Source organism: Saccostrea cucullata, unplaced genomic scaffold (genome assembly GCF_032062105.1).
Source record: "Saccostrea cucullata isolate Sc308-1 unplaced genomic scaffold, CSIRO_AGI_Scuc_v1 ctg5899, whole genome shotgun sequence".
Lineage (NCBI taxonomy): Eukaryota > Metazoa > Mollusca > Bivalvia > Ostreida > Ostreidae > Saccostrea > Saccostrea cuccullata.
The window spans coordinates 15,096-30,000 of NW_026922157.1; the positions used below are offsets into that span (position 1 = coordinate 15,096).

Here is a 14,905-nt window from a genome sequence, read left to right on the forward strand (position 1 = left end):
TTTCCTAAAATGCTTCATGGAATGAAAAATCCGGAAATGGATCGGAAAATTCTGGATGTGGAATTGCATTATTGCATCGTATTTCACTAACGTGCATAATGAAGTGTTTATGGTTTTCTTTTCATGGCTTAAGTAAATAATGGTCGTTAAACTCGCAAAGTCAAACTATGAAATGAATTACATTTATGAAAAAGTCAATATACTTTTGTCCCAGCGTCAATGAAGCCATGTCTTTTATTGCCTGCATATTACGAAACAAGAGTAAAAATCATGAATTAAGTTATTACGTTTATTGGAAAACGTCATAAAATGTTTGCAACCTGCTCCTTTACAAGCTGTTAACTCTGAGAATACAACATTATTGAATCCTGGCACCAGTCAAGCGTGAATTAACGAAGGTGATTAATTTGGACCGTATTCGATATTTTTTTTTACCAATTCTGTCAGGAAACGTCATTTCGAAGGAAGAAAAATCGCAATGTCAATAATTAACTCACGATTATCGCACGGGGAGAGAACTCCTTTGGGAATGGTTAAATTAGTACCCAGGCTTTCAATCTCCGCAATGAGGTCATTAGCACACAAGGCCAAGGTGTCTAACTATATTTGTAGAGTCTGGATTGACGTACAATACCATATCATTTATCGCAGACATTTTTATTTTCAATATTTTTTTCAACTATTATACCTTGTCATTCTTTCAACGTGGTCCTAATTTACGAGGTCTTAGACAATTCTCAGGAATACGTGCAAGGGACTGCCATATACGAGCAATGTCGGACCGCGCTCTCCGAGAACCACTGCTTTTTGACTTCCTGTCACCACGCCTAGACGGCATTCAAAGAGGCGTTGAATTAACCTCATAAACATACAGTGTCTAAGCCTAACCAATAAGTAAGGGATTAGGAACAACAATAAAACATTACACTCCACAATGAGGGTTTTATACGAGCTGTTTAACAGAAGCTTAACAAATGAGCGGAAAAGTCAAAAGATTTGACGGAAAATGCCGCCCGCTAGAAGAGATGTTGATGTAGATAAATCTAGAAAACAAAATCAAACAGATATTGATATCAACTGAATCATGATTTAGCGATATAGTCAATTCATTCAATCGCGTGCATTGAGTCTTTCGCACAATTAATCTAAAACAGAACTAGGGTGTTCATTTGACCGCCATTTTGCAATATTGTTGTGTCATAATTTGTGTATGTCATAAAAACTGCCGGTAGTGACAACTCCTATTATTTAAGTCTATTTTAATTTTTTTTTAAAAAGCAAAAGACAAGGTCGGACATGCTGATCAATACATGAACAGAAAATGATTGATGAGCTTTGGAAATTTAAAGCGAACACAAGTCAATTGGTTCTAAGCGTCTATTGCTTGACATTTTTGCAATTCTGTGTTCACTTCAATTTCGAAATTATATTTCATTTCATGAGTAGGACATCATAGTTTTGACTAAGTAGATATTTATTTAGGATAAAATGATCCTTTAAAGCCCGATGTTAGTGAGACCTGTAGTTAAACAGCAGGGTTGCATCGTGAGAAGAACCAATTCGCAACATTTTCAACAACTGTAGTCAAAACAATGAGAGCAACAATAGCAACACTATAATCGCAACAGTGACAATAATTTAAACCAAAATGGTGACAAAAGTTGCGGCACTAATAGCAATCATGTTGAAGCATCATTGACAGCAACAATAGAAACACTAACAAAAGTTGCAGGAAAAATACTAAAGAAGCAATAGTTGAAGCAACAGTAGAAAATTTAATAACAGTTAAAAGCACAGTCACTGTAACAAGACAACAAAATTGCAAAAATTAAAGACACGGTACTAGTAGCAAAAGTAACTTAACAACGGTTAAAAACACAGAGTTTTGACGCATAAGTATACATGTAACAACAGTTTAAGACAAAATAGCAAAAGTTACAACAATTAGAAACACATTAGCAAAAGTAAAAACGGTTAAAGACACGGCAGTGTAGCAAAAGTGACAACAGTTAAAGACATGGTACTGCGAACGTTAACATCAGTTGAAGGCACACTAGGAAAAGTTACAACAGTTAAAGACATAGTAGCAAATGTAACAACAGCTAAAGAAATAGTAGCAAACGTAACAACAGCTAAAGAAATAGTAGCAAACGTAACAACAGCTAAAGAAATAGTAGCAAATGTAACAACAGCTAAATAAATAGTAGCAAACGTAACAACAGCTAAAGAAATAGTAGCAAATGTAACAACACTTAAAGACACAGGAGCAAACGTAACAACAATTAAAGACACAGAAGCAAACATAACAACAGTTAAAGACACAGTAGCAAACATAACAACAGCTAAAGAAATAGTAGCAAACGTAACAACAGCTAAAGAAATAGTAGCAAACGTAACAACAGCTAAAGAAGTAGTAGCAAATGTAACAACAGCTAAATAAATAGTAGCAAACGTAACAACAGCTAAAGAAATAGTAGCAAATGTAACAACACTTAAAGACACAGGAGCAAACGTAACAACAATTAAAGACACAGTAGCAAACATAACAACAATTAAAGACACAGTAGCAAACATAACAACAATTAAAGACACAGGAGCAAACATAACAACAATTAAAGACACAGGAGCAGACGTAACAACAATTAAAGACACAGTAGCAAACGTAACAACAATTAAAGACACAGTAGCAAACATAACAACAATTAAAGACACAGTAGCAAACATAACAACAATTAAAGACACAGTAGCAAACATAACATCAATTAAAGACACAGTAGCAAACATAACAACAATTAAAGACACAGTAGCAAACATAACAACAATTAAAGACACAGTAGCAAACATAACAACAATTAAAGACACAGTAGCAAACATAACAACAATTAAAGACACAGTAGCAAACATAACAACAATCAATTAAAGACACAGTAGCAAAAGTGACAACAATTATAAAGATACAGCTCATTTACCCTCTAAAATTGGTAGCTTCTATCATGTATAAAGCTACCGGTATACTTTAGGAACACATGATGAAAATTCCAAGAAAAGAATGGATTTTATTATTTTTCATTAAAAAAACTTAATGAACATGCTCTTCGTTAGCAACGCACTGAATCAGCGTTCATTTATTTATAGTAATAAAAGATTTCCTCATTTTAATGCTCATGTAACACGTACATTGTATGTATTAAGGACGCTCTGATTGTTAAGTTCGATGTTCTACTGAGGTAATGCACATCCCAGATTTATTTTGTGATAAGAGGGAAATGAATTCGAACGGAAAAGCATTCTAGGTTCCTTCATTAACTCAATTCGCAAACTTGGTCTAATTGGTGAAATGACAAGAAGTTATGAGACATCGTTCGACAGATGGAAATAAAATGCAAAAATAACAAGAATCGAGTGCACGTGCTCAGCCGAACAAAAGCGGAAAATGCATTCTGTTTGAACGACACTCTTTTATCAGCGTTAATGAATCTAGCAAGTCACACCGTAAATTCTAAAGTCGGAGGAAAAAACAATTCTCACAATAGAAATTGTCAATTAAACTCGCAATCAAAGTTCATTAATTGACGATTTTCATTCATTTAAAGAATAACAGGAGAATACTCCGAGAAGAGATAAATGTTAATGTCTCGTAATATGACGCAATTAACATGAAAAAGAGTGCAAAGAAGTAATATTAAATCTTGTCATTTTTATTTTCGATGACTTGACACTTGGAAAAAGTGCATGACCCAATTACATTTATAGATCTAAACTATAAAACTCCATGAACCTTGTAAATCAGGTAAAATAAATTGATTTTGAAACGATATGTTTTTCTCCTTTTTAGGTTGCCGGGGGGTGGGGGGCAGATATATCTGAAATGAATTTGGAAATTGAATCACTATCTCCATACTTACATCTACTTACAAATGATGTTTTTTTAAATGAACAGAAATAGAACTGACAGATTAAAAAAAAATCTGCATATACTCATTACTGCAGGTAGTATATATATGTAACTGGCAAAGAACAAAGTACGGATTGTACATACTCATCTCGCCCTTTATTTTTCTAAAATATGGAAGTGATGTTAGGAATTTAAATTCAAGGTTTCCGGTCGACCGTGCGGTGCAGTGGTTTGAGTGTTTGCTCAAGACAGCGTCGCGAAGTAAGGAGTTGATCGTGGGTTTGAATCCCATTGTGGGACGTGGAGATTGGGCCTTCGGATGAGACCGTACATGCATAAACCGCAGTCTCTATAGTTGGTGTTGGTACGAAAAAGATCCCTCCCTGCTCAATGGCCTTCAGTGCCCAGTGATCCCTCCCTGCTCAATGGCCATCAGTGCCCAGTGATCCCTCCCTGCTCAATGGCCATCAGTGCCCAGTGATCCCTCCCTGCTCAATGGCCCTCAGTGCCCAGTGATCCCTCCCTGCTCAATGGTCCTCGGTGCCCAGTGATCCCTCCCTGCTCAATGGCCCTCAGTGCCCAGTATCTACTATTTAAATAAGCCACATTCGTAACTTTTTAAGAGCATTAAAATTTTATAGGGCACAAAAAACCAAACCATACCTTCTTTTACAATAACACGTAAGGCATTGAAGAAGAGCTCTTTATTTAACAAAAATGATCAAATTCTAAAAATAAAACGTATGATTTTTTTTCTTTGCCAAATGATTGTTAACACTGAGCTTACAAGATGTCATATCTAAAAAAAAAAAGTTATATCGTAATAGTTTATTTGTTGACCCTCTAGCCTACTTAATTAAACTAATATAATCCGGCTAGTCCTTTTATTATTTATTCGTTTGTTTATTTATAATTAATTTGTTTTACGAACTTTTTTTTTCTTAAATTCACAGTCTACAAATATCTATCAAACAGCTGTGTGATGCCTTGAAGTATTACTTTTATCATTTTAACTTTGTTGTTCAAATTTCACAAATACAACATTTCGAACTCTTTCGATCCTGGTGCTACTAAATTGGTCATTACTTTATCATTAAACAAATTGACAAGTGCATTTTTGTGACAGTTGGCGGGTACATTTATTTTTGTTTACAGTACACGTAGTTTTAAATTCCTGATAATGCACATGTCTAAGTTCAAAAAGGTCACATCTAGATACCCGGAAGTCTTTTCTTTTCCTAACAATGTAGCAGTGACTAAAGAATGAGTTACAGTTTTTATGTCCCTCGTATAAAGAATTTATTTATATTATTTCAAAAAAAAACAGCTGCTGGTGAATTTTGCCGTCTAACTCATGGCACCATTGTTCATCATTTTAATAACATGTAATGTTTACTTTTTAAACTTTTAAATTTATGCAGGTTTTTATTTAAACAATGAAATGCTTTCTTTGGTTGTTAGTAGACGGAAAATAATTTCACAGCTGTTGCAGAATTTTACATGAGATTGACAACGAAAGCGGAATAACTCTCATATAACGAACTCTTCAGTTTAAAGAGGAGGAAATACTATCATGGATAAACAGACAGATTCGAAGTGGCAAAATCGGATTCAGAATGAAATTTAAAGTAAAATACAAAGATGTAAGCAGAAATGTATCAGTGGAGGAAAAAGAAGAGTTCAATTCGACACTATGCAGCCTAGAATCTGCCGTATCAGAAATATTTTGTGACTTAGTTAAGAGGTAAATAAAAGGCCAAAGGCCTACACCAATCTTCTGATCTTAGCTGCTTAGCATATCGGGTATAGGCCTATAGTCACGGTGTACATGTAATGATAATACACAGTATATAGTACATGTTACTTTTGATTCTTCGTATTGTACACAGACTGACTGTTAGCACACCGCAGAAATAAATGTACAGTGTATATTTTTCAGCATACAAATATTTAAAGGCAGAGATTTTTTACCAGGTGGTAAATTCCAGGTGAGGGAGGGGCTTATTTTGTACAGGTGTAAATTCTTTGGGGGCTAGCAGTCTACCTGTGGTCATCCGTCTCCAAATCCCTATACACAGGAAGTGATTTAATAAACAATGAAATACCCCAGGTGTCAAACTTTACCTGTGTTGGGGATTTTGAGACAATTCTAAATTAGAAGTGAAAAGTTGTAAGGAAAGTCTAAATAATCTAATAATATATTGATTTATTTTTGATTATTTGAAAACACTCCTACCCATTAGAAAAAAATATTGTGGTATCATAATATAAATTCAAATATTAAAACAAAGATTATTTTAGATGTTAGTACTAGTGTATGTGTTAACCAAAAAAAAAACGCCAGTAACAACCAAATTAGAATTAATTCATTTATCCCTAGGGAAGGGTCCGAACCATTGAAAAAGAAAGTTGAGTTAAATACATTTCATAATCATTAAAAATCTTTTTTAGGTTTATCCATGTTATCGTAATCTTGAGGCTTTGTCACAATAAAATTACTTTTAAATTAGATTCTATTGAATGAAATCTGAATAACAAAGGAAAATATAAACAACCCATAATTAGAAACATTTATGAATATTTTCCAAATTTAATTACTTCACACAGTGCTGCTCTAAACTTAATCAATAACATTTCCACTTTAGCATTACTGTTGAGCATATTAAAATTAAAATCAAAATTTCATTGGAAATTTTTTTATATTTTTTGAAAAATGTATATTATATTATAATCCTTTTAAATGCTAAAGGTATCTTTACTTCATATATCATCAAAGCAAAAATTTTTCATTGTAATGCAGTTTCTCTATACCATGTTTGGTAAACATCAAGGGATCAAAAGTTAATTTGAAGGTCCCAACGAGTTCCTTACAAGGTGTACAGGTTATACACTGGGACCAATAAGTAAATGTCAATCAAGTTCCAGCATCCACTGATGAACCTTCATACACTTGATTGACAGGGTTACCCAGACCAGGTAGTTTTGAAGGCAGTGCTAAAAATCTCTGCCTTTAAGAATGAGGACCCATAACATTATCTTGAAACACACATTTTTATGAATATTTTTTTTTTATTTTGAAAGACATTATTATAAATATTAATTAATTCATTGTATAATTTTCTATTGCAGTTCCTTTTACTTGAGTTTGAATAAGAAGGATAGACTTGGAGCAGGGAACCAAACTCTGGCAGGTCTGGGACTAGTATCAGGGGATATCCTCCATATTGTCAGTGATGACCCTGAGGAAGTTCAAGGTCAGGCTAAGTATTGTCTTTAGAATAGGAATGAATTATTTACTTCCACTGATATACATGAGATATGTTAGTACTTGTATTCTGATCATGTGACATGATGAGAGTGCTAATACATGTACCTGTAAGATAATTTTTAAAAAATACAGTCAAAAGTGTTATCTCATACATGTAGCTCATGGAAACCAACTTCGGCCCAAGAAAAATACTTCAAGGTCTATTAGACTAACAATGACTAATTAATGATTTTTAGATGTTAAGGGTATTACAAATACTTAAAGTATAAGTGGTTGGAACTTCCAAATCACTTTGACATATCCATGACATTCAAAATGTTACAACTGTTACATTAATTCATTTTCTAGTTAGTCAAATACTAGTTAGTCAAATATTAGTGCTTTGAAGGATTTTTGTCCTTGATCAAATGATTGCTTTTTTCTATCATGATATTTGAATATTTATTTTGTACTCAAAAATTAAAATAATAAATGGATGAGGTCTTTCACATTGTACGTTACAGAACAGAAGCAACCTTCAAACCAGAGGTCAACCAACAGACCTTTAGGCCTAACAGACACACAGACCTCTTCAAGCTCCCACAGAAATGATCCACATTCTACATCCAGTCAAGGGGTTGTACATAATCAAATTGACCCAAATCAGCCATCTTGTTCAACAGATGATTCTCAAATGGAGGCTGAGAGTTTCCAAAGTGAGGCTGCTTATCCTATGGACCCAGTTGTTGTTAGTAAATGTCTCAGTGAGCCAAGACTGTGCAGTGAATGCCTACAAGGCAGTGTGCCTCCCTTGTTGAGTGAGCTGTACTCAGACTTACACTGTCAGTATTGTGAAGAAGCCCTTTGTTTGGTGCTTCATGTGTTAATGCTGGAGGCTGGATACCAGTCTGTCTCAACTGTAAGCATTTCATTTAAATTTGATTTATAAAGTATGTTTGTTTTACACATTTATTAGGTCACCTGAGTAAACTCAGGTGACCTATTGCTATCTGTTTTCGTCCGTCGTCGTGCGTTGTGCGTTAACATTTGAACATTTTCAGCTTCTTCTCTGCAACCACTGAACCAATTTCAACCAAATTTGGCCTAAAGCATCTATGGGTGAAGGGGAACAAAAATTGTGAATTTCATGATCCCTGCCCCCCTGGGGTCTGAGGGGTGGGGCCAAAACCACTAAAATTAATGCAATCTTTAAAGATCTTCTTTTTTACTCCTGGACATCAAACAGTCAAACTGTTTGCATGATTGTAATCAGCAATGAGTCCTCTACCAAAATTGTGAAATTCATGGCCCTGGTGTCAGGGGTTCTAGTGCTAGAGCGGGGCTAAATAAGTAGGTAGTGAAATGCATTATTTCTTTGAAAATCTTCTTCTCTGCTCCTGGGTATTAAATAAACCAACTAAGCACAAAGTTATGATGAGCAAGAGTGCCACTACCAAAATTATGAATTTTATGACCCCAGGATCAGGGGTTCTGGTGTTAGGGCGGGGCTCTATTGATTATATAGTGAAAAAATACATGTATTCTTTGAAAGTCTTCTTCTCTGCTCCTGGGTATTAAATAAACTAACTAAGTGCATAGTTATGATGAGCAAGAGTGCCTCTACCAAAATTGTGAATCTTATGGCCCCAGGGTCAGGGGTTCTGGTGTTAGGGCGGGGCTCTATTGATTATATAGTGAAAATACATGAATTCTTTGAAAATCTTCTTCTCTGCACCTGGGTATTAGATAAACCAACTAAGTACATAGTTATGATGAGCAAGAGTGCCTCTACCAAAATTGTGAATTTTATGGCCCCAGGGTCAGGGGTTCTAGTGTTAGGGCGGGGCTCTATTGATTATATAGTGAAATACATGAATTCTCTGAAAATCTTCTTCTCTGCTCCTGGGTATTAAATAAACTAACTAAGTGCATAGTTATGATGAGCAAGAGTGCATCTACCAAAATTGTGAATTTGTTTGGCCCCAGGGTCAGGGGTTCTGGTGTTAGGGCGGGGCTCTATTGATTATATAGTGAAAATACATGAATTCTTTGAGAATCTTCTTTTCTGCTCCTGGGTATTAAATAAACTAACTAAGTGCATAGTTATAATGAGCAAGAGTGCCTCTACCAAAATTGTGAATTTTATGGCCCTAGGGTCAGGGGTTCTGGTGGGGCTCTATTGATTATATAGTGAAAATACATTAAATCTTTGAAAATTTTCTTCTCTGCTCCAGGGTATTAAGCAGATGAACTACCTATACAGTTATGCTGGACAAGGGCCCATATCTTCCAGGATTGTGAATTTCAAGGCCCCAGGGTCAGGGGTACCATAGAAGGGGGGGGGGGGCTGTACTTATATACTGAAAATGAATGAATGGTTTGAAATCTGCTCCTTGGTATTAATCAAATATCAAGGCCTAAGGGTCAGGGGTTCATGTGTGGTAGGGGCACTACTGATTATTGCTGAATATTACTGATTAGTTGAAATGCATTTTTTGTTCCCTTACCTTGCATATGGGTATTAAGTAAACAAACTAAGCAACTGCTAAGTGTATTGTTATGATGATCAATGGTGCCTCTTTCAAAATGTGAATGCCATAGCATCTGGCTTAAAACATGAATCAAATTCAATCACTTGAAAGTTGTTGCATAATGCTCAGGTGACCTATAAGGCCCATGGGCCTCTTGTATAGAAGATTGGCTAGCTATTGGTTGGAGGCTTGTTTCATTATAAGATTAAGAGGTCAAGGTACATTTTAATTCTGGTTCCTTGCACCTGGTCAAACCCCAGAAATTATTCATTGAAAAGTTACTGTTCCATTACCAAGTGCACAACATCAAGAAGGGGGGGGGGGGTTTAAAAGATGCTAAAAACTAAGGTCATGGTATGAGACATGAAAGTTACTGCATGCAATCATCTGATCATACTACATTACCTTACAGTGGTATAAATCAATCTTTAAATGATTATCAGAATTTCATTTATTTCTTTTCTTTTGAAAAAAAAAATACAGAAACTAGAGAGTAGTAACCCTACACAGATGGAATCAGAGATGACTAGCTGTGATCCTCAGACACTATCTGAGTCAGATGTGTGTCCCAGTGATTTGTGGAGAGAAAGAGCACCGGCCTTCTACAAACTAGAGTACACTCACCCGACAAGTGGTTCCACAGTCTATACAGTTACTGCTGTACCCATGGGGACCTCCCTTATTGTTCATGGTAAGAGTGATGAGCAATTTACCTCGATCCTCTTTTACTTTCAAAAGGAGTGGAATTGAGGTTACACACTGCATTGTACGTGTATATACGAGGGCCATTTTAATTTTATATGGATGGACTCTGCAATGATTTACTTCTACAGAATTGAAATTTTACAGGAACATATTTTCAAGCTTTCTAAAAAATAATTTTAAAAATTTTTGAACATCAAGACTTCTATTTACCTTTCTGTCTTTAATGTTTCATTTTCATGTTGCAGGTCAAGTGAAGATAGAAGAAAATATAGAAAAATGTCAGTGTCAACTCAAAACCAAGGATTTTATACAAAATATAACTCCAGGTAAAAAACTTTAAAAAACTAATAATTATAGAATAATGATTTATTATAAAAATACAGGTTTGAAATTACAGTAAGCAAAGTAATGTTTTATTTTACTAAATTGTGTATTAAGAAGGAAAGTTTTAAATAAAAACATGTACACTATTCAACCGTAATTTCACAGACAATCATGCATATATATACAGCTATGTTTACTTGCATTAAAAAAGCTTCATTACTATTGCCAGGACCTTTTAAGAATTAACATATTGTCGTGCAGTCATAAATAATATCAAGCTTTACATAATTATGATAACTGTTAATTTTAGGGGGGAGGAATTATAATACACTGTATAATATCCAGAAAAATTAAATTTATAAATATTTTTTTTCCCCTTAAATTAAAATTGATCATTGTAAAACTTAGTATCTATATTTTCCAAAGAAGCTGTACATCATAAAAGTGATTGGGGTTTTACAGATAAAGTTTAAATATTTTGTATTATTATACTTTCATGTTAAATACTAAAATCTAATTGGTTTAGACGCAGTTAACAATCCGTTCTATTACCCTCAGCCTTAGCAACGCATGTGACAATGGGTAACACAACGGTAATGCCACATGCGTGGATATTATGCGCGTACGGTTCACCGTAGAATTCTCAAAATGTCAGTTGCGCGTTTGAAAGAACTGGAATAAACTTGACGTCAACGAAAGCTTGAGTCCGATGTAGCTTACTTGAAAACAACAAACGACAGACGAAACATGCTTGCGAGTGCAGAAATAACGAAACTTTATATGATAATAGACTCTTAGAGTATCAGACAAACAATAAAAAGGTCAGTAAATCTTTTTAGAAGTAGCGAGGAGTTTGAAAGCTTTCTAAACGTGAACGTATTTAGTTGATCGACGATTTTTTTTGCTGACTTACATGTAATTTAAGAAGACATTCAGTAGAACAAAATAAATGGTGCCTGTTTTGGAGGGTAACAGTTGAAATTGCCACCCCTCGGAAAAAACCATTGTCAACCTCTGCTGACGCGTCGGTTGACAATGGTTTTCCTTGGGGTGTCAATTTCAACTGTTACCCTCCAAAACGGGCACCATTTATATATTGTGGTTTGTTTCACAGAGCCGAACACCTGTTACCAGAATCTACCAAAGCTGTCCAGGACATTTAAGGATGCTATATCCTTACCCCTTCTACAGAAATGCAGGGAAGGTATGAAAAAACATGAAGAGGTTCATATATTTGCATTATTTTTATTTGTGAGCTTCTTTCCCTTTTTTTTCTTGGTTGAAAGACATACATCTTCGATTTGTTGTATAGATGTCATATAGTTATTTTTTTTTTATATTTTCAGCTATGAACTTAGTGCCTTTATATGGACTTTTAGCCTTGAGTAATGAACTGAAGGTAGGAATAAAATGCCTCATAAACAAAATATATTTAGTGGAAATATGGTAATTTTTAAAAAAAATAAAATTACACTTTTGTATATTTAAAAATCTTTTTAAAAAACTTTCTTCTGATGTGGAAAATAAAATGAAACTGAGCAGTATAGAATTAAAAACCAAAATAATAGTGAACTTGTTGGTAAATAAATGTAGGTTTCAACAGCACTGTATAATTTTTATGTATATCCTTGTTGTCTAGCTGAAGATCCTTGGATGTTTGGATGTAGTCAGTCTGCTGAGAATGTCTGAAGTCTGTAAGGAATTCCGCAGCCTCAGTAATGATAAATATATCTGGAGGAGACTGTTCTTGTCTCATTTTGGGAGTAAGTACGGTTATTTATAGATCAAGAATAAAGAATGTAAGAAAGTTCAGTAAAATCAAACTGAAGCTTAATGATTCTTTCAGGATTATCTATTGGGATGATTAAATCTATAGATTCAAGTGTATTCTTGTAAATTTAAAAATAATTTTGTTTGAAATTTCCAGTAATATTCTTGCAATCAACCATGAAAATAGATAGAATTTGATTTTTTTTTAACAGATCGGGCAAATAATGGCCTAAACCAAAACTGGAAACAGGTAACAAGATTGATATCATTTCAGATTAATTGAAAGAACAAAATTAATGAAACTGATTTTGTTTAATTTTTGTAAAAATTGTTAAAGATACATGTTATGTTGTGTAAACTTTACCTAGTTGTCATGTAAGCTCTCTTTGTATGTAAATGTAAATTATTATACCTCATTTAAATATAATCACTAGTAAAATAGAATCTGATTGGCAGAGTCAGTCATGTGAAATAATTTTGCTATTTATTCACTCAAGGGAATACAGAAAATTTGCAGGATTACCGGTAATTTTTTAAAAAATTACCCTGGTATGTTAATTGCATTTTTTTTTTCATTTTCAGTTATACAAGTCAGAGTATAGAAACCGAAAACAACAGAGGAAGTGGTGGCGTCAGATGACAACAGTTGTCCCCCCTTTCATACCCTCTGACCCCTATTCACAGAGGATACCCCCTCTGGCCCCATTTAGTCCCGGAATGATTGGAGGAGACTATGATCTCTACCCACAATTCCATGGTAGTATTTACATTTTTTACTTTGATGCTTACATGTACTTTGTGTGAAAAAATAGCAAAATGAATTAAGGCATCTTTTATAATTAATTTATTTAAAATCAAGGTATCCCCAATCCTATTTTTGGACGTCGTGGTGGACACATGCCTGATATGAGACCACGGTTTGACCCGTTTGGTCCGGGTCAGAATTTCCCTCCAGGACCCGGTGGAGGGTTTTATGATAGAAGCAGTGGTGGATCCAGGATTTCACGGGGATCAAGGAGTGGATTGGGTGGGTTAGGAGGAGGTCCAAAATTCTTCTGATCTTAACTTAAAATAACTTATTAATACTTCTGATGCCTTTCAAAGCAAGGAACATAAGAGCAAATTTCTTGGTGGTTTGACTTTAAAAAATGAAAATTGCTTTCTCTCAAATTTTTCAGTAAATATTAAAAACTGAATAATACACTAAGCTTCCCTCTGTGATAGGGACCTAGTCTTATGCTCTATTTTAGTTTCATGTTATTTATACTCACTGTAATGATGAGGAGTGATGAATTTAATTTTGCATTTAAAATTGAATTGTTCAAACTATTTTGCTGTTGAATGATCTCTTATTATTCACATTAAAATTAAGGTTGTTACTAGAACACAAATACTTTTCTTTGTTGATGTTAACTGTAACAAATAAATAAATTGAATTCACGAAAATCAATATACTGTTTAGAAATTTATAATGCAGTTAATAATGTACTCTGACTATCCTGGATTTTTCGAGGGACATCTGTTGTTGGGTTACCAAATGGGAGACACACAGTAAAGAGATGGTCAGTACTCCCATGGGATCACTAGATATATCTTGAGGTGTCACGGTGGAAGCAGTAGATTCTTCTGTGTACCATTGAAAAAAATATTGCTATTTTTGAGATTAATACATTGATTTAGCCACAAGAGGAGTACAATATATTCAACAAGCCCGAAGGTGATTTGAATATTGTACTTTGAAAGTTGCTAAATCATCGTATTGACTGAAAAAAGCAGCAATTATTGGCATATCAATAACTTCAATGATTAAATGAAACAACCCATTACAGTGGACCTTCAGATATCCGGACGCCAGATATCCGGATGCTTCAGTATCCGGACGATTATTCATCGGAACGAAATTTTAAAATGTTATTCTGTATTGTTTAACTGGTGATTCAGATATCTGGATGCTTCACATATCCGGACAAATTGACTGCGAACCAATGCGTCCGGATAAATGAGGGTCCACTGTACTTGAATCGAAGAGAGAAGCAGAGTTACAATCTAAATACGATGGTTGATCCAAAAGTTCGTGGAATTTCTTCATATTTTATTTATTTTTAAGTGAAATTGGTTGAAAATTACACCTGAGAATATAGACACTCGTTGAAAATTTTAGTTGAAAAAAACATTTTAAATTTATATGATAGTACCTTTATGGCCGTTGCCATAGAAACGGTTGTTCGGAAATGTTTTTGGGAGACATTATGGCGATTATTATCATTTTAAAAATTGTGAAAATGCTCTCCATCAAAATTGTCTATGAAAATTATTCCTCAATGATAGAGTTCTTGCCTCATGCCCTTTCTGTCTAACTTTTACCAAAGATTTAAGTTAGCTTTTCTTATCACAATTTGTCTGTCTGTAAACTTTTCACATTTTTGACTTCTC

At 34.4% G+C, this 14,905-nt stretch overlaps 1 protein-coding gene across 1 annotated transcript; it reads left to right on the plus strand.

Annotated features, from left to right (window-relative positions):
- The first annotated feature begins 5,476 nt into the window (after positions 1-5,476).
- LOC134261305 (F-box only protein 7-like) lies at positions 5,477-13,922 on the plus strand. Its single transcript, XM_062743746.1, has 11 exons — positions 5,477-5,639; positions 7,025-7,149; positions 7,667-8,061; positions 10,157-10,364; positions 10,624-10,704; positions 11,817-11,906; positions 12,049-12,101; positions 12,342-12,465; positions 12,685-12,722; positions 13,055-13,229; positions 13,332-13,922. The coding sequence occupies exons 1-11, from the start codon at positions 5,512-5,514 to the stop codon at positions 13,529-13,531; spliced, it is 1,617 nt and encodes a 538-aa protein (XP_062599730.1). The 5' UTR covers positions 5,477-5,511; the 3' UTR covers positions 13,532-13,922.
- Positions 13,923-14,905: the final 983 nt, after the last annotated feature.